This window comes from Mixophyes fleayi, chromosome 12, assembly GCF_038048845.1.
Source record: "Mixophyes fleayi isolate aMixFle1 chromosome 12, aMixFle1.hap1, whole genome shotgun sequence".
Lineage (NCBI taxonomy): Eukaryota > Metazoa > Chordata > Amphibia > Anura > Limnodynastidae > Mixophyes > Mixophyes fleayi.
Genome location: NC_134413.1, coordinates 25885128 through 25908185, shown reverse-complemented (window position 1 = coordinate 25908185; position 23058 = coordinate 25885128). Strand labels below are relative to the sequence as shown.

At 40.4% G+C, this 23058-nt stretch overlaps 1 protein-coding gene across 1 annotated transcript in view; it reads left to right on the top strand.

Moving 5' to 3' along the window:
- Positions 1-16610, top strand: part of LOC142109109 (putative N-acetylated-alpha-linked acidic dipeptidase) — a 79239-nt gene extending 62629 nt beyond the window's left edge. Inside the window, exons 15-18 of the mRNA XM_075193154.1 lie at positions 214-466; positions 3033-3114; positions 6793-6885; positions 15692-16610. Coding sequence (XP_075049255.1) covers positions 214-466; positions 3033-3114; positions 6793-6885; positions 15692-15908 — 645 coding nt within the window. The 3' untranslated portion in view covers positions 15909-16610. The remainder of the gene's footprint in view (positions 1-213; positions 467-3032; positions 3115-6792; positions 6886-15691) is intronic.
- Positions 16611-23058: the final 6448 nt, after the last annotated feature.

The window sequence follows — 23058 nt, the reverse complement described above, 5'->3', positions numbered from 1 at the left end:
CTCTTGCCCTGGTTTAAAATACTGGTTTGAAATTCAGCCATTAGTGCTGAACTCCAAATGCTGGTAGCACAGTAAAAAGAATGGGGAGGGGATGAAAATGTGGGAATATAAACACACTGATGTGATTTTCCATTGGTCTATGTATTTTGTTGAACATGTGCAAACACAGTTTATGACTTTTCCAAGTGAACATAATATTTTTCTGTTTTTCAGAAGTATTCTTTAGCCTCATACCCCATGTATCATTCTGTTTATGAAACAATGCATCTTGTGTCTCATCTTATGGACCAAGGCTTTAAGTATCACCAAGCTGTTGCGAGACTGTGGGGTGAAATGGCTCTGCGTCTGGCTGATGATGTTTTGCTGAATTTTGACTGTGTTCAGTATGCTGAAACATTGCGAAGGATTGTCAAGGATCTGCAAAGCACGTATGGACCTAAATTACAGGAACATAACATGAGTCTGGGTATGTAACAGGATATTAGGATAAATACAGCAGCATTTATAGTTTCTCAAAAGACCTGGTCCTTGCCCAACAACCAAGTACATAGCTCTGCGCAATCTATCAATACCTCAACGGTTTTCTGTGAGGCCACACCCCTACTGAATACAAAAACCTGGACAATCCCATGAAAACTGGGACTATTGGTCAGTATGCATTTGTACTCGCTTCTACCATGCATATGCATATGTTATGAAGTAGGGGGTGACATTAATAAATATAAAACTTTTAAAATGAACTGTGCATAAATAATAAAACATAATAACTGAATAGACCAAAAAAAACCACAAGTGCTAAAAACAGCTGTTACTTTGCAAAAGGAAGAAAACAGTAAAGTAAGTGGAACATCAGCTGGCAAACCAATGTTTTTAACATAAAATAAATATGAGTTATAGAATGTGCTCATCATATTTCAGTGTATGTTGAATCACGTGTTTTTATATGCAGCTACCTTCCACTGTGGAACATAATGTCCCAGTCCAAGGGGAACATCTGTGCTGCTAATTCAAAAAAACATGCAGATAGATCCATTAGGCAAATGTACTACATTATAGTGTAATCGCTAGTAATTAAAATAATGTTTAAAGTAGTGTTAAAATTGCTTAAACAGCATAGACTGCACCAACAGCAGAAGGTTTGTTTCTTGTAATGAATTCCATCATAACATTTTCAAACCAGCATAAAATATATTTGCCTACTTTTAAAAAATAATTTCAGGGCGATTGCGCAAGTAACACGTAGTTGTTCCATCCAAGGGGAATGTCTCGTGGCCGTATCACACTAACGTACTGTGTGCAGCATGCTGCCAACTGGGGTTTATGACTGGGCGACACACCGCAAGAGACTGTATAGCGTAGCAGAGCTGATGGGAAGATTATTTTTATTTTACTGTAAATTTTTTGGCAATGCCAGCAATAACCAAACAGCAGAACAGGGAAATTACTGCCACACTGCTTAATAAACAATAAGGTCTCCCATGCAGAAGCCTCTGGGTACAGTCACTGATGATGTATAGTTGATTAACATATATAGGGATTGATAAATTGGCCCTAAATTTTGTAATATGACTCTAATAAACAAAAACATTTCGGTCGTCTAAGAAATTAAAAATAAATAAAAAAAATGATAGAACAATAAAAAATGACTTGCTTGTAATACAAGCCTTGTGTGGACTCATTGAGTCTTGAGGTTCCTCATTCTTCTTGCTGTTCCCTGATATATGCACATACAGGCACGTGTGCCTATACTAGCTTGGCCACGCATGCAATCCCGGGAGGCACAGCAGGGATCCAGGAGATTAGCCCTCCTTCCTGCAGGGTCTCCCAATTTTTTGGGGGAGTGTAGGCAACTATTACACACACACACAAATACACTATACTCATACTTGCCAACTTTTCATCGTTGGCTTCAGCGAGATCCCAGGGAAGGTGGGCGTGTGCGGGGGCGGGGCTTGACGAATCGCATCATATTGGCACCACCCCCTAAGATGACGCAATATTTGTGTCATTTAGCCCTGCCCCCCGCCACTTACCTATTGCAGGGAGGGGAACCTGGAGGTTGCCCTGCTCTCCCGGGAGCCCAGGAGGTCTCCCAGGAATGCGGGAGTCTCCCGGACATTTCGGGAGAGTAGGCAATTATGCCTTAAAGAAAAGCAGCTAATGAATCTCTAGAGACTGAAGTGTCTTTTACATTTCTGTCTCCATTACTGAAGTCATGTTGTCTTATCTGTCAGTCTTTGATTAAATCTTGGTCTCCATCGATATGGCCACCTCTATAGGCATCAATACATGGACATAGGACACAATTTCTGAACTGTGTCATCATGCCACAGATGGCGAAGCCAACCACGTCTTGTACTGGCTTAGTATTAGGGAGAATGCCAGACTCTTCAGGGAGTGAGGGAGATCACCCCTATTTCAGGGAGTCTCCCTGACATTCAGGGAGAGTTGGCAAATATGACTATACAAGGCTATCGGGCACAGCGATACACAGGCAGACACACACACACACACACACACACACACACTTACTGATAACAGTCCAGTGAGATTATCCTACGGAAATACAAGGGGGAAGATTAATGACTACAAATTGCTGAGTATGTCGGTTTTGTACAGGACACACTGGAGAAAAATACCGTATAATAAGTATATATCAACACATGTCCAGTATATGACAGTGGCATCCATTTTGTTGTAGTATGGGAGGCACAGTAGGCAGGCAGCAGATTAGTCTACCTTCCCGGGAGTCTGAGAGGCCTCCCAATATGAGAGTAGGGAACTAAGACACACAGGCTTTTTTGTCTGTACCATAAGTACTATATGCCTTTGATAAATAAATAAGCCTGGAAAGACTAAGATAATAATCATATAGATGATTTGTGGTTCATGAAAATAAAATAAAAAATAAACCTAACTGTTTATAAAATACCATTTCAGAGAACCACGTGTAAGTTCACTGATTCTTATGTGATATGTTATGTGACAGGAATGCATCAACTTACAGTACTTCTTATACTTCCATTTTCCAGATCCAATAAAGGAAGCAGTTGAAGGATTTCATCAAGCAGCTAAGGCTTTACAAGAAAGGGCTGAGAAAGTAAACAGAGAAAAGTGAGTGAAAGTTCTGTCTATATAAGTATATTCTGTTCTTCCCCATTCATAGAAAGTAACACTAGAATATGCTGCCAAGAATCACAGTTCAGGAAAGTACATTCAGAGCCGTCGTAAGGCATGGGCACGGTGGGCAGTTGCCCGGGGGCCTCACGAGAATAGGGGCCTCATAGGCTTGCCAACCTTTCAATATATTATTTATTCAGAACCTTCAAACCCTTTAAATGTTTAGGTGGACTAATCACCTCAGTATCAGCTGTTATCTGTACATGCGATCTTGCTGCTGCGAATATATATCTTGACCTTGACGAAAACAAGATACACATACTAATTGTACATAGGCAAGACAAAATCAACACATATAACAGTCCTTGTCAGTTGCCTCCCCCTGCTACCTACTAAATATAAATAATGAAAGAAATGGAACAGAGCGCAATGAAGTTTAATGGCTCTGTAACACAGACACTGATTTTGTTGGAGGTACCAAAAAAATATAACCTTAAGTTTATATAATTTTCATTTTTATTCCCGTGAGTGTTTGTGTAGGTAGGGTCCAAGTGTACTGCTCTGTCTGGGGGCCTATAATGGTACTAAGATAACCCTGAGTACAGTAGCTTCCTTTGATGACCCAAAGGGCTTAGAGGGTCTATTTATTATAGGCAAATAAGCCCTAAATTCTTACCAAGGACAGCGGTGGTACAAGTACCACCACTGTCCTCTGATTGCTACTACTTCTCAGGATGGCGGAGGTGCCCACAGGAAAAATGCTCAACTGCCGGGTTATATTGTCTTAATAAATTGTCCAAAATTGTTTTTTCGCTGTAGCAGCAATCAAATATTTTATTAATGTATGAGTCTTAATAAATAGATACCTAGAATAATTAAACTAAATAATGTAGCTAGAAGTGCATGGAATACTCAGAGGTACAATGGTCTGCCTGATAATCATTGATGGTGAAAGGGCTGTAATGTAATATACTTTTAAAATATGAGTATATTTCACACAGATTGATTAAACAATAAAAAGATATGTCTGTAGAAGGTACACTATAAATTGTAGTTGCTTATTCATAAAAAGGTTGGAAAAGATAGTATTTACAACATAGTCCTAATCAGAGCAGTAGACATCTCTCTGAATACTAAGGGCTGTGGGAAATATTTCCCATCCACTATTTACTCCTTGAGGTAAATACATCAAGCTGCGAGTTTCCAGCGGGTTTAAAAAGTGGAGATGTTGCCTATAGCAACCAATCAGATTCTAGTTATCATTTATCTATTACCTTCTAGAAAATGATAGCTAGAATCTGATTGGTTGCTATAGGCAACATCTCCACTTTTCAAACCCACTGGAAACTAACAGCTTGATGTATTTACCCTCCACCAATGTCTGCTATAGCATTTTGAGTTGATATTTCTGAATGCACGTTTCCTAGTAGACAGAAGCAACTCCCCCCCCCCCCCCTCTCATCCCAGGCTCATAAAAAAGAAATAGAATTGCCATTATCACCTCAAGATCACTGCAATGCACATGAAAGCCCCCCCTCCAAATCCATTACTGTATAACATATCCCTCCAAAACCTAAGTACTATGATTACATGCAATAGATTTAGCCCAGACCAGCAGCCCCACATTAAATATGCTAATGCAAGTGGTCAACAACTTACTTCCCAATGGACAGCTCTTATTAATATATAGATTGACATGAATTGCTTTGCTAAGTCCTGTCTACCTACTTGCATGAATGGAAACTTGCAAGCCTTTTACTTCAATATTCATCTTCTTTACCCAGAATGTAAATCCCATTTAATCTAATACACCGCGCGTCCTCCACACAACGTCACACATATTCACATATTGTCTATATTATTTATATGCTCTGGACTAATGTAATAAATATAAGGACTAAGCTGAGAAGTGGTTAAGGCTAAGACAGGTCTCGCAGTGATTTCCCCCATAGAACACACAGTATAGTCCACGTTACTGTTGCTTTATGATAAATATGCAGTAACAGTTATCTTTCCACATATATTATAAAACCATTACACTTCCCTAGACATTTGCACAGGCTGGGGAAAATAGGAAATGTCAAAGCTATTGTTCTACCTTGTAGGCTGCATCTAACATTATTCCCAGTTCCTTATTCAACAGAGCAGGTTCCTTTTAGGAAAACATTCTGCAACCTAAATTAGCATGACCTTCGTAGTGGATGTCCTTGACAACCAGTGTCCTCATTGTTAGAGACAAGCTTAACTGTACTTTTGGCAGATCTGGGTTTTGTATCCTAATTGGTTTAATAAGGAAATATACAAGTATATCTGAATTAAGGGCCTCATTTGGAGATAGGAGTAACCAGCTAAAGCTTGCAACATTACACATGAACAAACCATATTGTGATGCCAAGGATGTGAATGCAATATTCTATTTCATGCATACAAAGTATAAACAAGTGATAAATCAGAGTTATTTATGGCAAACAATTGCAAATACACTCAGTAACATGGGACTGCGTCAGTACATGGTACAGTACAATAATTCAAGAAGTACTCAGTGCTCTTGTCACTTTCCAAGCTCCAGTGCCATTGCTCAGTGCCATTGCTCATACAGAAACAGGAGGGGTAGCAGTGTTCTTGTCACTCTCCAGTCTCCAGTGACATTGCTCAGTGCCAATGCTCATACAGAAACAGGAGGAGTAGCAGTGTTCTTGTTACTTGACAAAATTGACTGGAAACGATTGGAAATTAATGTTATTAATAAAGTAGGGATTAAAAAAAGCCAAATTATGTGTTTGTTTGTTTGGTTTTTTTTAAAAGGATTTTAGAAAAAATAACTGTTTATAAATAAATGTGAGCTGATCATTGATGAGAATAGAATACACAGAGAAGATGGTGTTTTAGGTGGTGATGAATTAGCAGTCATGGCACAATGTACGCCATTAAGAGTGTTGAAAATATTGAGAAAAGAGACAATAATAGTCACAGCAGAACTACTCGCTACGAGCAGAAAAGGGCTAATTGCACAAACTCTTCAGTCATTCATAAAGCAAGAAAAGGAAAATATGTCAGTAAAAAATACATCTGTGTTTTCACAAAATCCTCATGTCATTAGTAGTAATGGTTGAAATAATGAAATTCAGCAAACTGTCACCAAATCTCCATCCAAGGGGAAGAGAAAGTCTATTAACATCAATCCAAAACAATCTATTTTAGGATGAGAATGATGCAGTTTTCAACAAAAGAGACTGAAAACCCACTTAATTCTGCAATTTACAGCAAGATAATAGTGGAAGCATCCCTGAATAACCCTGTAGTACTTCTACTTGATTGTGGTACACTCAGTATTTGCAGATGCTTGACCGGTGGCCAGAATTGTCATTGTAACCCAATAGGAGCAATCAGTTACAGCCCAAAAATGTGGAAATGCTGATATCCATGAAAACTATGCATCATGCCTAATATCACCCCCTCCTGTGCAAGATTAAAAATACAGCGCTGTATTAAGTACACCTATACACCACTGATTTATTGTAATATAGTATAATTATTATATCAAATTTATGGATGTATTTGGCTTTTCATATTTCATATATGTAACATACCCCTTCCCCCATAGCAGATATGAAGCATTTTATGAAAACAAGATTAAATTATTAAATATATAACATCATTATTTCTTTTCAGCCCACTAGAGGTAAGAAAGATTAATGATCAACTGATGCAGATTGAGAGATCCTTCATCGATCCTCTTGGAGTAGGTGGCAACTTACTTTACAGGTAATGTGTAGAAAATTAGCAACTAAAAATCATGGCTTCTTTCATTGTATACCATATTGAGTTTTAATGAGTATGTCTATGACTTTAAAGAGGTTAAGTCTGTGAAAAAGAAAAAATTTACATAGTACTTTTGGCGCTATGGGCGATTCAGACTGTAAGAGTAAGCACACAAGTTTATGTGTATGTACGCTGTATTCAGAATTGAAGATACACGCCCTTACTGCACATCCCTTCCCTCCTCCGTCATGCTTTTTCATGCGTAATCATAGTTGCCTACTCTCCCGGAATGTTCGGGAGACTCTTGAATTTTTGGCCAGGGCAACCTCCCGGGTCCAGCTCAACTCTTCATCATCATCATCATCAACATTTATTTTTATAGCGCCAGCAAATTCCATAGCGCTTTACAATTGGGAACAAACATTGATAAGACAATACTGGGTAATACATACAGAGAGGTAAGAGAACCCTGCTTGCAAGTTTACAATCTATAGGACAATAGGAGTTAGAGACACAAGGGCATGTGCTACATCATATTGCACAATGGACCAGCTAGAATGCAAAGGTAAAAGTACTGAGTGGGCTGTGTGTGTTGCATTGTTGGTCAGAGGGTTGTTGTCTTGCGTTAGCTGTGCAGAGGGTGGTAATAGGGTAATCTAGGGAAATTAAGATGGTGGTTGAGGATTATCATAACCTTGTCTGAAGAGGTGGGTTTTCAGTGAACGCTTGAAGGTTTGAAGACTAGAGGAAAGTCTTATTGTGCATGGGCGGAAATGCCACAAAGTGAAGTGGGTGGGGGCGGGGCTAAATGTGTCATCCTGGCCCGCTCCCCACCCACCGATAGGCTGAAATGGGCAAAGATTGACAGGGGGCATGGCCTAACAGAGCAATTCACGTGGCCACGCCCCCAACATGGAGCCCCCTCCTGGACAGCTGGCTGCAAAAGTTGGTAAGTATGAGCGTAATAAGTCATAATTGCCAAAAAAGTTGCAGATCTGAATAGCTGCTGTTGTGTACGTTCACTTTCTGAGCATGCACAGTATGAAAAAACGCAAAGGTACGCTACGCAAACAGGTATACATCTCTCTCTGAATCAGGCCCTATATATTGTGTTAAAGACAAACCAAAGTTCCACTATGCTCCCTTTAACTGGGAAAGAGAATAAGATATTGGAACGCTCTGTATTGAAATGCCTTAGGCCAGCTACAGTATCAGAGTCATACTCACTTCCAGGCTGATCCCTGTATCAGTTCTTCAATGTTCACAAGCCAGGGAAGCTGTGATATAGGAGGAAGACACTTGGGAATGAGCATAACTCTGACACTGAACTTATGATGTTACGCTCACAGCACTATATAAAACATACTTTTTCACAGGTTCTCATTGAGTAATGCATTCAGTATATTCAGTGATAATGTAACTCACAGCGTTTTTTGTGTAAGTACTCAAAGATAAAAAAATAGATTAATACCATTCTAAAAAACATTTTATGGAACTTATTCAAATTAATTCACAGATTAATGAGTTTTCAATATATATTTCATATTAGCCTGGCAATTCACATGTGATCAAACCGATAATAGAAAATCTGTACATTGTCAGCACTTATTAAAAATTATGTGATTTAAAAATGAGCTAGTACATCACTTTTCAGCCTCTAAGTGGGGCCTATTTATTGAACCTTATTTTCCTGTAAATTCCTGTTTGTGGGAAACAGATGCAATTATAAGTAGCTTTTAATGTACACCAGCTCAGGCTGGCGTACATTACCATATGTGTACATTTTCAGCTATGCTCTAAGGGGAGAGCATTGCAGTATAGGGATCTTCGGATCCCTCACCGCATCTCACTGCTCTCCCTAGATCACTATTGCAAAGGTTACCACTTTGCGATAGTGACCATAGGAAAGATAGGAGAGGGGTCTTCGCAGGAACAGCAGTTTTTCGTGACTGCTGTTCCTGTTGAAGATTTTTAATAAATACACAATCTTTCAATCCTTGTCATTGCGATAAGGATTGAAAGGGTTTGTATTAAAAATGCGGTCATTAATAAATAGCGGCTAGTATGTACTCATTGCCTGTACATATTGGAGGCAGACATGTCAGTGATGCAGCCTATCAACATAACTGAGGCATGAGCCATATTCTCACAAATAGATTACTGCATTGTGCAAAGGTCACTTTAATCAATTACAGAATAAATACTGTTGTTTGATGTCTTTTCTGGAACTGATTAAAGCTGTAATTTCATGACCAAACCTATACATTTTGATTTTGAAGTGTCAATTCTACTATTTCCACTATGTGTATTTTCATTTGTACCTTCAATCCTACAACATTCTATTTTCTTGGGGCAGTTCACAAACAATGGTTGGTTACGTTTTTGTATCTATTCTTTCACAATGTTTATTACTGACACAGCAGTGTTTTTCACAGGGTCAGCAAACAAGAAACACCATTAGTATCTACAGCAATTGAAGGCACAACAATCTTTTCATTATGCTCTAACTGCACCACGGAGAATACTTCAGCTCTTTGAAACAAATATATCATTAGCCTGCGGCAGTGTGATTGTACCCAATTATACTCTGTGAAAGCAGTATCTTGAATAATAGATAGTGACGATAGACAAACTATCAGAGTGAAAGATGGTTCACAGGTTACTAAAAATTGTTTCTGGTTGAAAGAACCAAATGTCAAGGACCTCTAGTGCAGAAATGCTACTTGGATTACCTATGTATAGTATCTGCTGGATTCTGTAAACATAAATAAAATGATTCACAATAATGAACGAGAGAAAAGAAAGTAGGATTGTGGTATAGCAAAAAAAGTGTGTGTGTGTCCCCGTTAGGGTATATACAGGTAGGAGTTTTATTATAACAAAGATTGTAATAGACCATTAAGACAAAATATAGAGTGTGAGATGTTCAGGGTCCCTTAAATGCTTTGTGTATGCACATTACATTTACTACATAGAATCAACGTCACTACACAATCTCTTAGCACTACAGATGATAATATGTGTCTGTGGGGGAAGTGTATCAAGCTGCAGTATGTTTTTTGGTGGTTTTCAAATCACCAGCCATTTCAGTTTTGGCCCTCCAAACCCACTGGTTAATGCATCAAAACTCAAATTGCAAGTCAGGTGTGTCAATTTGAAAACAACTAAACTGCCGGTGGCAAGGGCAAACACAGAATTTCTAGAGAGCCATGCCGCCAATGGGCATGACCAGTATACATAAGGACGTGTCTATAATTTTAGACAGTGCCAGGCTGCCTTCCAACTCTTCCTATCCCCATCATATACACGGGGCAAGCCCTCAAGCATACAATGCCCCAGGCTGGGAGGGGGGAGGGGGTTCCAGGCACCAGGAAATCCCCCTGGGTGCGACCTCTGGGCTGCTCAATCAAAACCACTGGTGGCTGTTAAAATCAACAGAAATGCTGCCAGAAAAGAGGCAGGTCTTTTTAAACCGGCTTCTGATAACCTACGTAGTTGTTTGGGCTATGTTGCCATTCATAAAATTAGAGGAGTCATCATTAACATATGAATTATGGGGCAAGCATTATTTATTGATTAATTAACAAAATTCGGCCCGGCAGTGTGGGTGCATGCGCAGACTATCGTGTCTCCGTTGCCAGGCAACAGAGACTTTAGCTGCCTCTTCCTATCGGCGGTCAGCTGTTCTGACTGCCGATTCCACTGCCACCAATGAGAGAGCTCCTTCCTCTAGTTATATCTGGCTCTGGCGCCATTAGGGTGCCAGAGTATCTAGGTCCCCCCTATACTCCAGCATTCTCGTCAGTTTACAAGACTTCTGCCTGTCTCCCTGGATTCCGACCCGATTCTACCTGACTTTCCTTTTGGATATCCCTTTGGTTAAACTGATCTGCTGATTCTGACCCCTGGCTTCCTGCGTCTGCTCCTGTCTGCTCCTTCGGTACCTCTATTGCCCACACAGATTGACCTCGGACCGCACAACTACGTTGACTCACCTAACACCTTGCTAGTAGCTATCTGGGAGGGCCGCGACCTGCACGTCTCTTGCAGCGAACCCCAAACTTCCTTGCGGGGGTCCCTGATGAAGACCGGAGACGTGTTAAACTCCGCGCCTCTCAGTTTAGCAGCGCCAATACCGGCGCTGCTAAATACCTTCCGAGTTTATTTATTCCGTGACACTACTATATATTAAAAAGACTATCACTGTTGTGTCCTTGCGCCTGTATCATGGCCACTGACTTGTGTCCATCATGTGACTTTTTTAAATGTTAATACTTTTTTAAATGTAGGAAGTCTTCTCACTTTTTGTTCTCGGCATCTATTAATGAAACCGTTTCAATTATTTATAATGACAATACTAGGATGTGTATAAATCTAATCAACGGCATGTAGCACAGAGTGTGTGAGTTTCCACATTTCCAGATTTTCCACAGTGACTCATGATAACCGGGAAGGGAACATACAGTGTTCCCACATGACCTAATGTACTTTAGTTTCATGTTGAGTTAATCACGCTGCTTCTGACAATATTCAAGTGCATCATAACCAAGTGGAAATACTACAGTATAAGGCAATGCTTCCACCATGTTCTGCCTATAACTTGCAGTTGCTGACTCTTAAGCCTTCTTTCCAAAAAACTTTAACATCATTCAAATAATAGACTTTTTTGGATTGTTAACAGATTTTCATCTACCCTGTGCCATGGTTTTCATGACAGTTGAATTTGACCACTATGTTTATTACTACAAGACAGACAATTGTATTTTTACACCATAATATCTTTTTTTTGTTGTTTGAATGACTGAACTGAAGAGTTTGTGTATTTCTTGCCCGGTTTTGTTATCCGAGGGCTTTACACTAAAGAAACCATATTAAAATCAAATAGCAGCTGGTAATTAATTTACACAAGAGAGTAATCCATAGAGACGAACCTATAAACGCATGTGACATATGAAAGGAGGCAGCTTGTCACGATTCACGGCAGGGAATATGGTTCCTGGGATTGTCATGCAGAAATACAGGAACAGGTAGGAGGGCTCTTTGAGCGGAGTTATGTAGGTTAGTCACACTGAACAGCTGAGCTGAGATGCTGGAAAGGATGGTAACTCTGTGAGCTGATATCCAGGAATGAGCAGAGCTGAGTCAGACATGGAGAGATCCAGGAACAGGTAAGAAGACTCTGTGAGCGGAGATCTGTAGATTAGTCACACTGAACAGCAGAACTGAGATGCTGGAAATGATGGTAAAGTCTGTGAACTGATATCCAAGAATGAGCAGAGCTGAGTCAGACATGCAGAGATCCAGGAACAGGTAAGAGGACTCTGTGAGCGGAGATCTGTAGATTAGTCACACTGAACAGCAGAACTGAGATGCTGGAAATGATGGTAAAGTCTGTGAACTGATATCCAAGAATGAGCAGAGCTGAGTCAGACATGCAGAGATCCAGGAACAGGTAAGAGAGCTATGTGAGTTGAGAACTGTAGATTAGTCACACTGAACAGCAGAGCTGAGATGCTGGAAATTATGGTAACTCTGTGAGTTGATATCCAGGAATGAGCAGAGCTGAGTCAGACATGCAGGAATACAGGAACAGGTAGGCTGGAGCCAGGGAGCCAAGTCTTCACACAGTCAGGGCTGACAAACAAAGAACAGGCAACTGAGTGTTGACCCAGGTGCCTTAAATAGTGTGGTAATGACAGGCTGGACGAATGAGAGCAGAGGGGAGGAGTTCTAACTGACAGGACGGATCTGCGCATGCACAGACCCGGAATCAAGATGGCCACCGCCATTGGACGGATGCGGCGCTCCGCATCGGCTTGGATCCCCACATTTGGCAGGTGAGAGTATCGAGCCCTTTGTATTGGGCCGATATGTGACACAGCAGGACCTGAGGAAATATACACCTGTGTACTAATGTTTGCTTTGTTCAAAGTAATAAGATTAAACTGTGAAACATAAGGATCACACTGTTTGTCACTTCTATTTTTGCTGGCCTGCAAATAAACATATAGTGACTGTCTGGCTATAAAATCTGCAATCGTACTCTAACATACCTCCCAACATTTGTCCCTCCGGCAGAAGGATGGGGGCATGGCCACGGCACGATGGGTGTGTGGCCACAACCAGCGTGCCTGCATTCCCCTGGGGCGTGCAGAGCAGAAGTGGACAGAATCTCCCCCAACTTTCCCACCGATTGGGTTAAAGCTGCCCCGATCGAGATAGCGGGATAGAGCCCTCAAATCCGGACTGTCCCGCCTAAATCAGGACGGTTTGGATGTATGCTCTAATGATATAATAAGTCATTGTTATTAATATATAAAGCTATAAGTAGCTGTAGTGTGTTTAGGATTTATTAATGAGCTAGGACCTCCTTCTACATTTTTAATAATAATAATGTTATATTGTTTTTAAGATATTGATTCTATGAAATAAAGTGGATGATCTATACCGTTCTGATTTTCTTCTTTCAATTTACACATTTCCACTTTGTCTTTTAATTAATATAACGCTTGATCTAATTTGGAATTGCCAGTATATTTCAAATGAGAGACAGATAACTAAAGCATTCATAACAAGTATGGAAAACATTTGTGTCTTACAGTGATCATTGTGTTGTAGTGAGGGTGTAAAATGTGCAAGAAAGGGAAAAGATAAATCAGGCTGGCAATGGCGTGGTTTATACAGCTATGTAGCAAAAATAAGTGTGCAACAGGAGCGTAGAATAGTGTGGGCTACTGATAGTTATAAAGAACAGACATCAATAGTTATAACATACTTGCCAACTCCCGGAAACTTGCTTCCGGGAGTTGGGGGCGTGACTGGAGGGCGGGAGGGGGCGAAACCGTACTGTATGTTGCGGGGGCGGGGCCAAAATGATGCGATTGGCCTTGCCCCGCCCCCTCCTGCCCTCCAAAATGGCGTAAATCTTGGATCCGGGAGAAATGCCAGCCCAACCCGAATTTCGGGAGTCTCCCGGACTTTCCGGGAGAGTTGGCAAGTATGAGTTATAAAGAACAGACTACAGCACAATCCAGGAAGGGTAAGTGTCCAAAGGGCTATACACTTTTACAAAGCTATAGACGTATGGTATTTGTTCATGCTTGCCGATAGTCTTTTTTACATTCCGTGCGATTGGCCTGATTCTCCAGTGGTTGCTAATTGTTCTGCAAATTAATTAATCAAATCTCTGAAATTCTGGGATGAATTTCAGAATCAGGTGAATTGATGCCCCCATCTCTACCAATGAACATGATTCATGCCAGTATACTGTAGCCCAGTGGCAGTGTACACAGGGACACTCCATGCCAGCAGTATATACAATATTGCCCCCATGCCATTATGTACAGTGTTGCTCACCCAAACCACAGTAGTACCCTCTCTTACCTGCAGTATATACAGTAGGGATGCATAAACTATTTTGTTCTGGCGATCGCCTTGGAGGTTGCTAACTCATTTGAAAGCGTTGCAATAAAACGTAATTTGCTTAAACATGTAAAATATACTGTGGCACACATACGCATATAGGTCAGCCTTGCCGCTGCCAGAAACGGTCACCGCCTAATCGAAAATTTATTGTTAAATTTTGGTGAGAGAAAATTTTGTATAGCTGCGATAAACATCTCCTGGTTATAAAAAAAAATAGGCCCCCAAGTCTGTTATGTATCTTTATTACTAAGGCAAAATAGGTGATAAACACAAAACCCAGGCAAAAGTTGTACACAAAGATCTGAAATAATTTGCCAGAACTCGACTAAACTCAACTCACATGCATGACTGTCAAAGTCCTGATTTTTCAAGGACAGTACTAATTTCCGACAGTCTATAGGTCTGTGGCCTGTAGTGAAGCAGGTGTAGTTTCACTAATCAGGGGTAGTGGAGCCAAATTATTCGCAAATGTCCTGACCGCCTTTTTCACCTCTCTAAATATATATGTCAGCATGTTGTATCACATGTGCAGTATTGTTCTGCAGTTGTTGTAAATCTTACAGCAGTAGAGGTTTTAAGTTAATGTAAGTGGTTCATGCAGGGTCTTATTTACAGTGTCTTCTATCTTAACTCACAGCACAGTGAATAAATACAATTAACTGGGCACCCTGCTTGTACAAGAAATGTACAAAACTACAAATACAGCAAATTAACAAGCATGTCTTCATACCCAAGGAAACAATTAGATAGCGAGGAGATAAGACAAGCAATTTTACATTCAGGAACAGTGTGGTTGAGAAAAGTGTTTACAACATGTAGACTGGACTTGGCTGGACGAAGAACGTGAATGGTTTACGTACGAGAGCGACATTTGACTTTTCCCAGGGAACACAAGTGGGATGTAAGACTAAACAGTAAGGTTTTCATTAGAAGGTAATGGGGAAACTAGGAGCAGATTACCATACAGGAAAGTTCAAAGGTTGTGATTATAGTACACAGCTCAGAAGTCCAGTCTAATTAAGACAGAAAAGAGGTTTTGGCTCAGAGGTAAGGTCACAGGCCAAAAGAGCAATGCATGGGAGTAACTGATCCTTTCCATAGTGTGTGCCAAGTGGTGTAAATCCTACATATGATTTTTGGATGTTAAACTACCTAATAGCTACATATGCAAATCAAACCATGTCCACGATTGATTTTAATATACAAAGAGAGAGATATTAGTGATCCTTACTTGACAGTTCAGGAAGTACATCCTACAAAAAAAATAACATAACATTGTTGATTGTATAGCAAACAATGTTGAATTCTACATACAACTCTTTCTTCTCTGTGAGCGAAGCTTCCATTGATAATTTGATATATATTTTTTTCTGATCCTTCCCAGGCACGTGATTTACGCCCCTAATCAGCACAATCATTACGTCGCCTCCAGTTTCCCTGGACTGGCTGCTGCAATGTTTGATATTGAAAACGATCCAAACCAGGAAAGGCGTTGGCAACAAGTGAAAAAGGAAATTTCTATAGTTGCTTACACCGTAACCTCTGCTTCTAGCACTATGCAGGACATCAACAGCATAGGTGGAGTCAGCATGAAATACTGAAATGTATGGGATTGTATGGATGTGCATTTTCTAGCTTGCAGCGTATTAAACTGCCTGTGAAGACATACTTGTTTTTATACTGCACAAATGTATAGCACCACTTCTATAGTTCTTTATAATAAATACAGTTGCATTCCTCTCTCAACTCCAAAAGTCTACTTTTTCTGTGTGGCTAGGGCAGATTGGGGACATGGCCTAAAATGTCCTGATTTGGATTCATGCTTTCAGTATCTATTTTTATTATTTATATGGTGTAGGTTCTGTGATGTTCATATTTTTCCAATTGGGAATTTTGGGTATGTCCTTATTGCCTATTTGTTTAAAAATGTAAAATTGTTTTATGAATATATCTAATTATCTTTTATGGGAGAGAGCATTTATTTATGTTAGTCTAGACTGTAGACTGCAATGTATTATGCTTATATAGACATACAAAGTGTCCCTGAAATTGATATTAATATAATTCTATAGATAAAGATAATTTTCTGTTGAATGAATATATTGTGTTAATACCTGGAGAGTAAATTTAATAACAAATTTGTGTAACTTGACAGCCATTTTCATGTATTTGCAGTGGTGTTGAACATTTTATTAACAGAACCTTAGTGCATTAAAAATGGATTATATAAAAGATGTATTATTTCATGGAATAGATCATAGATCCATTTACATTAAAGTTATTATATATCTATTACAATATGACTGAAATGTTTACTTATTGTTCTCATAGTTTTATGCATAAAGAAATTAATACTGAAATCCAAGGATGACAATCGGATAAATTACCTGGATCAAGTTTCCCAATTAAAGAGTTTTAGTAATTATATCTACAGATACTATTCCCTGCAAGAAAGAAATCCCACAGTTAGACCACCCTTAGAGTAAGGAATTCCTTCCTATCCCGATGATGAATCTTTCTTTCATCTATTTCTTCTATTTGACCCCTATTTCTTCTACTTGAGTAAAATATTAAACAACTATTTGTATTGACTTTGATATATATTGTGACAAAAATACTGGAATAGTCCCAGGTTTCTGACCTACATGTTTACCCTAGGGAAATTGTTTTGTGTACGAAGGAGCTTCCCAAAGAGTGTGTTCAGCTTTAGGAATAGCTGGCAAAGGTCCTTGGGGTATAACTGGAGATAGAAGGGTGGGCTCCACTTATAAGACCCAGTCCGGGTCTTCTGATCTTCCATCTGACAGCAGACTGATTAATGGCTGCACCTGTAAGGTATGTTTAAAAGGATGTCAGTGGGATCAGTCTCTCTGTTCTGTCTGGGGGAAGGGACTGCAGAGTCTCTATAAAAGAGAGCCTGAAATGTGTTGTGGGTAAGTTATAGGCGCCAGTACTTCTAATGTTTCTTTTATAGTTTGACGGTCAGGAATGACTTGTGTTTAGGTGCAAGCAAGGTGTTTATTTTGAACTTTAATTCTTATTTTTTTCTGCTTAATAAAACTGGCTGAGGCTAGTTGTACCAAAACATTGGACTTGTGTTATTTCTCAGTGCCGTACACTACCATCTACCCCAATTGGGTTCCCCTAACCTGGCTACAAGTAGGCAGAGAATGTGAGCATGAGATCTACGCATATAGAGAGCAGCAGCAGCCTTGAGAAACCTGCAGGAAACAGAAGTGATATTCTGCAGAGATTTTTTACAGCATGACACGTGCTAGGAGTTGCAGTGATAGACATCCAAAGGCAAGTCCAAATGGTGTCTGGTCTGCACGATTGTGGAAACGGTTACACTTTAAAGGGCCAGACTCTCCTTTTGTCCTGGCTACAAATGGCTACAAAGTTGTCGTTATAACCAGAAAACATGGAAGACATAGTTAAGGCCTTGCTAAGGCGACATCGGTTCAGCAGGAAGTTACTAGGGTGCATAAAGGGATGTCAGAATATTGTTCTTTCTGTCCTTAGTGCTGGTATCATGCTCCCAGACCCCATGTCAGGAGTCCACTAGTGTCAGTGCTTATTATAGAAGTCCCGTTTGACAGGGTAGCCATGGATCTTGTTGGGCCCTTGTTAAAATCTGCTCTGGGGCATCAATATATACAAGTGATAATGGATTATGCTACCCGGTATCCAGAGGACATCCTTTTGCACAATATCTCAACCAAGATGATAGCTAGAGAGCTAGTGCATGTATTTAGTAGAGTGGGAATACCTAAAGAAATCCTGACTGACCAAGGTCCTCCGTTTTTGTCTAGAATCATGAAGGAAATGTGCAAGTTGTTTAAGGTCGCTCACCTCAGGTCATCTGTTTACACTGGCAATAGTTTCTCATTGTAAATGCACTGGGGTATCACTGGTGTACTACTTAAATAGGAGAGTGTTTATGATGTTAAATACGCTCTTGCTTTTTGTTGTACTCTTCCTAACACCCTCTTCTACTCTTCTTTATGCTATTTTCCCATCCCATACTTTTGACCACTCAATAACACATAACCCATAAAAGTTAACCTTGGCATAGACCATGAATCAATACTGTAGACAATTTATGGATATAGTTTGCTCTTATACAAATATATAATAATATAAAGTTTAATGAAATGAATATACTTCACAAAATGAAACATGTATATTGCAAATCTTCTATTTATTATTGCATTTATGTAGTTAGTCAGGGCAGGTCTCTCTGCTGTTATGATGCTTTGTTCTGCTTCTGTAAAATTGCTATATGGGCTTCTGCTACTCTGAAGTCAAGAAAGAGAGCATGTGTGTGAGTGAGTCTCCAACTTGTGTGGTGTGGAAGATAGTGTGTTCCCTTCCGTGTTCCTGGTAATTGTGAGGGAGAGAGAATCTATCTCATCTTTCTGTGTTGAGCGTGTGAGCAATAAGAATGAGTAGGGAACTCTTACTTTTAAAGGCCACATGTGCGAAGGAGTCTTGCATTTCTGCTTTTAGCAACCGTCCACCCGGACCAATCCTGGTGGAGGAGTATAGATGCTGCTATAGCGGGCATGCATGGTACTGAGAATGCCACGTGTGCATCCTACTCCATGTGCCAATGTCATCCTCTCTGATCTGTTTTGAGAAAACTGTGTTGTATACAATAACTAAATATGACATAAAGTACCGTTATGCTCAAGAAACGTAGTATTTTGGCTTTAGGTTCGTTAGTAGAGTATATTAGTGTTACAAGTCGCGGCGGCCCATGGCTTACTTCTCCTCACCTTCCGGCTGTAATGGTAACAGTCGGGATGTCACTTAAGGATTCTCGTCCCAGCCGTCACCTTGGCAATGGCTGGGACACTCACAGTATTAGTGCCATGTCTTGGCAAATGGACAGCCAGGCTTGTTCGCAATTAGCATAATGACTTTCAGCCTCCTGGGGCAATAGAAGGAGTGTTGATCTAATTAATTAAGCAGCCCATGGTGGCTTATTATGGTTTACCTGTCCCCTGATTGGTTACCTTCTGTATATAAGGCAGGGAGGGCTTAACCTCCCTGCCGGTTATAGCATCTGTGTACTGCACTAGTGCTGACCTGCTCCATCCTTTACTATCCTGTGGATACTCTGCTTCTGATTCATGTTGGGACCTTTGGCTTTGACCTTGACCCTGCCTGTATGCTGATAGCCCCTGACCTCTACCAGTTTGTTTGATTACCCCTGTGTGCAACCTTCCCTGACCTTAGGCCTGTCTTCTGGTTACCCTGCTTGCTGCTGACCCACAACCTTTGTCCTATCTCTGGAAATTGCTTTCTGTATTCCGGTTATCCTCCATCCTGCACTACGGCTATTCTGATAAGCTTTTACTACCTTAGAGTTAAGTCCTGGGGACATCCGAGTACCTCCAAACAAGTCCTGTTATACGGGAAAGGTCGGCTGCTAAAAGTGAAGAACTCTATTAGCTTGGTTCTAAAAGCTTATCAAATAGCCATGGTCCTAATAATTAGTAAAGTAATTCATCATAAGAAAGTAAACAAGTGACACAGTGGTCTTCTTCAACCGTCCTGGTTCCTAGGATCAGAGACATTCTCTCTACTTCAAAAGGGTAGACACCTATGTGAGAGATATCCATTTAATCAGTTTCTGAAAAATGAGCCATTTCCGCCTCAGGTCTGCGCGACTGAAACAAGAACATCTGCTGATCCTAAATGTCAAACTGCTGTTTTGTTGTGTAACCATATATTTTTTTATGTCATCTTCTGTGTATAAATAAAACTACTCTGACTGGGGGCTGGTCAGAACCAGATGGAGTTTCAGCCTTACAACTGAACTTTGTCTGTCTCTCTATCGATCGATACCCACTTAAGACAGGTGCCAGGGCTCGAGAGAAAGGACCCAATAGAGGCTATCTCTGACAGTTTCAGTGGGGGCTCGTCCGGGATCCCCAATACATCAGACCTCTCGACGCCTTTGGGACCTCTTCTTTGTACACAGACAGACATCAACAAAATCCAGCTGGTGAGTAAAAAGCTTTATTTTTACTCTTTTACAGTGCTGTCTCTGTATAAGGAGGTAGTGTCTTAGTTCGAGGGTACCTCAGTCTGATTGACGGGGATCTCTGAGCTCTGGCAACAGATACTATTAAGGGTATCAAGGTAGATTAAAAGGTTGAATTTTTTGTTTAACAAAATTACTGTATTACATCTATATGATAAATGTCTAATGTGACCACATCTGAAATAGGAGAAGTGAGTGAAATCACTTTAGAAATTGTTACAGTATAGTTTATAATTGTCTTTTTCTGTTGGATTTTATTGAAAGTTGTGAGAAATATTAAAAAAGGCAGAAGTCCTACAAAAATTTGTTATAAAAATCCTCATTCAAATAAAGGGACCATAAGGTAATTCCTAATGGGAAATAAAGGGTCCATAAAGGGACCATAAGGTAATTCCTAATGGGAAATAAAGGGTCCATAAAGGGACAACAAAGACCCGAAATATATGACGGTCTGAGTCCAATACAGTACGTGTCTAAACGTGGAGGTAAAGACCTCACTAAGGGAATGAGGAAATTATTTAAAGTAGTAGGACTGTCTGAAGAGGGCACATTAAAAGTTGCATTCTGGAAACAGTTTGTGAAAGACAATGAGAAAGTTTTAAAGGAAAAAGGATATTTTAAAAGGTGTCAGATGTGGTGCAAATTGGCAGAACAGTTAGAAGATGATGATATCCCCAGCAATATGTTACAACTGACAAATTTAAGTGACATAGAAGAAGAAACACCAGTGGTGGGGGTCCCTGGTGTTCCAAATAATAATAATAATACATTTCTACCCCCATATCCACCCTCCCCATCAGGACCCATCATGTACCCTGATTTAAGACCCCTCTCTAATAACCAATCAGGCTTGAATTTAAGACAAAGACCCACGAAACAGCCCGATTTCTATGGACAATGGGCGTTTCCTCTGGTCACCGGACCACCGCCATATAATCCTAATACTAAACCTTTCAACAATAAAGTCAAAAGTGATCTCCCTTACGGAACCACTTGTAAAAAATGTTTTAGATGTGTCCCCCCATATTCAGAAGTCTGTCCATTCTGTGGCCGTCCCCAGGAATCCACTGATGAGAAGTGTGATCCCCCACAGTTAACCATGGATATGTTCCCCTTGGGAACTTCCACCACATTAGATAATGCAGACCCCCCTGCAGTAATACGCAGAACTGTCCAACATAGACCATGGACCCCGAGTGAATCAAGAGATATTTGTGACAAAAGTCCCGATCCCAGAAAACACCCCACCCAGTGTCTTGCCTACTTTAGAAGAATGAATAGAATTTACACTTGTACATGGTCAGACTTGGAAGAATTAGCCAATATTATAATCGGCCCGAGTGGAACTGCAGTCCTTAAAAACTCAGATAATGTAGAATGTCCCGTAGATAATATCTGAATCTGCAACTACCTTTTTAGCCAAAATGAATGTATGGGCAGCTGCAGAACAACGTAAAGTCCCGGTAGGCACTCCCTTAAAGCAAGATAATGGGGAAAACTGCCGTAAGTGGTATGATCGGTGCCTAATCAATCACACGGACGGAGGATTCGACACTGCTGAACTCCGTGAAGTACAATTACTAAAAAATACCTTTCTCATGGGTCTTAAACAAGAAATGAGAGAATCTCTATTCAGAAACAGACCAGAGGCAGGTAGTATGGACTTGGAAGTCCTACTTGATATATTACGGGTAATGGAAGATAGGGAAGAGCAGAAAAAGAAAAAAACCCTATTTATATTATCCAAACTACCAGTGATAAAAGAGGGGCAAGAGACCCTAGTGGCACAACCCTCGGAGCATGTTTCTTTTGCAAACAGACAGGACACATGAAAAGAGATTGTCCCAAATCCCCATGTATTACTCAATGACATTCCAGCATCATCTACCAGGTTTTCTGTAATTGATTTAGCAAATGCATTTTTCTCTGTACCACTACACCCAGATAGTCAGAAATGCACTGCGTTTACAGTAGATGATGCACAATATTGTTGGACTAGATTGCCCCAGGGAGCGGCCATTTCTCCATCGGCCTTCTCTGAAGCCCTGCATACAGTCCTAACTGCATGGGCACCAGAACATGAAAATACACGTCTAATACAGTATGTAGATGATTTGCTGCTCTGTGCAGACACTGAAACAATTTGCTTAAAGGAAACAAAAAGTTTGCTAAAATTTCTAGCACAAGAGAAATGTAAAGTCTCAAAAGAAAAATTGCAGTGTGCTTTACCTCAAGTACAATTTTTGGGTCACTGCATATCAGCAGGCGCTAAACACCTGTTGAGTTCTAGAGTAACTGCCATACAAAAGTTCCCGCCTCCCACCACAGTGAGACAGTTACGTGCCTTTTTAGGACTTGCTGGCTACTGCCGGGAGTGGTTAATGAATGCTTCAGAACTCCTAGACCCTCTTTACACTGTAACTAAGGGAAACGCCACAGGCCCAATCACTCTAACAAGTGAACAACTAATAGCCTTTGAAATAATAAAGGAATTGATTGCAAGTGCCCCGGCTCTTGGCCTCTCTAACTATGAACTACCGTTCAATATGTTTTGCCACGAACAAAATGGCCATGCACACGGGGTACTGACACAAGAACATGGGGGTAAACAGAGACCACTAGCATACTACTCTCAAAAGCTAGACCCTGTTATAACAGCAGCTCCCACGTGTATAAAAGCAGTAGCTGCGGCTGCGTTA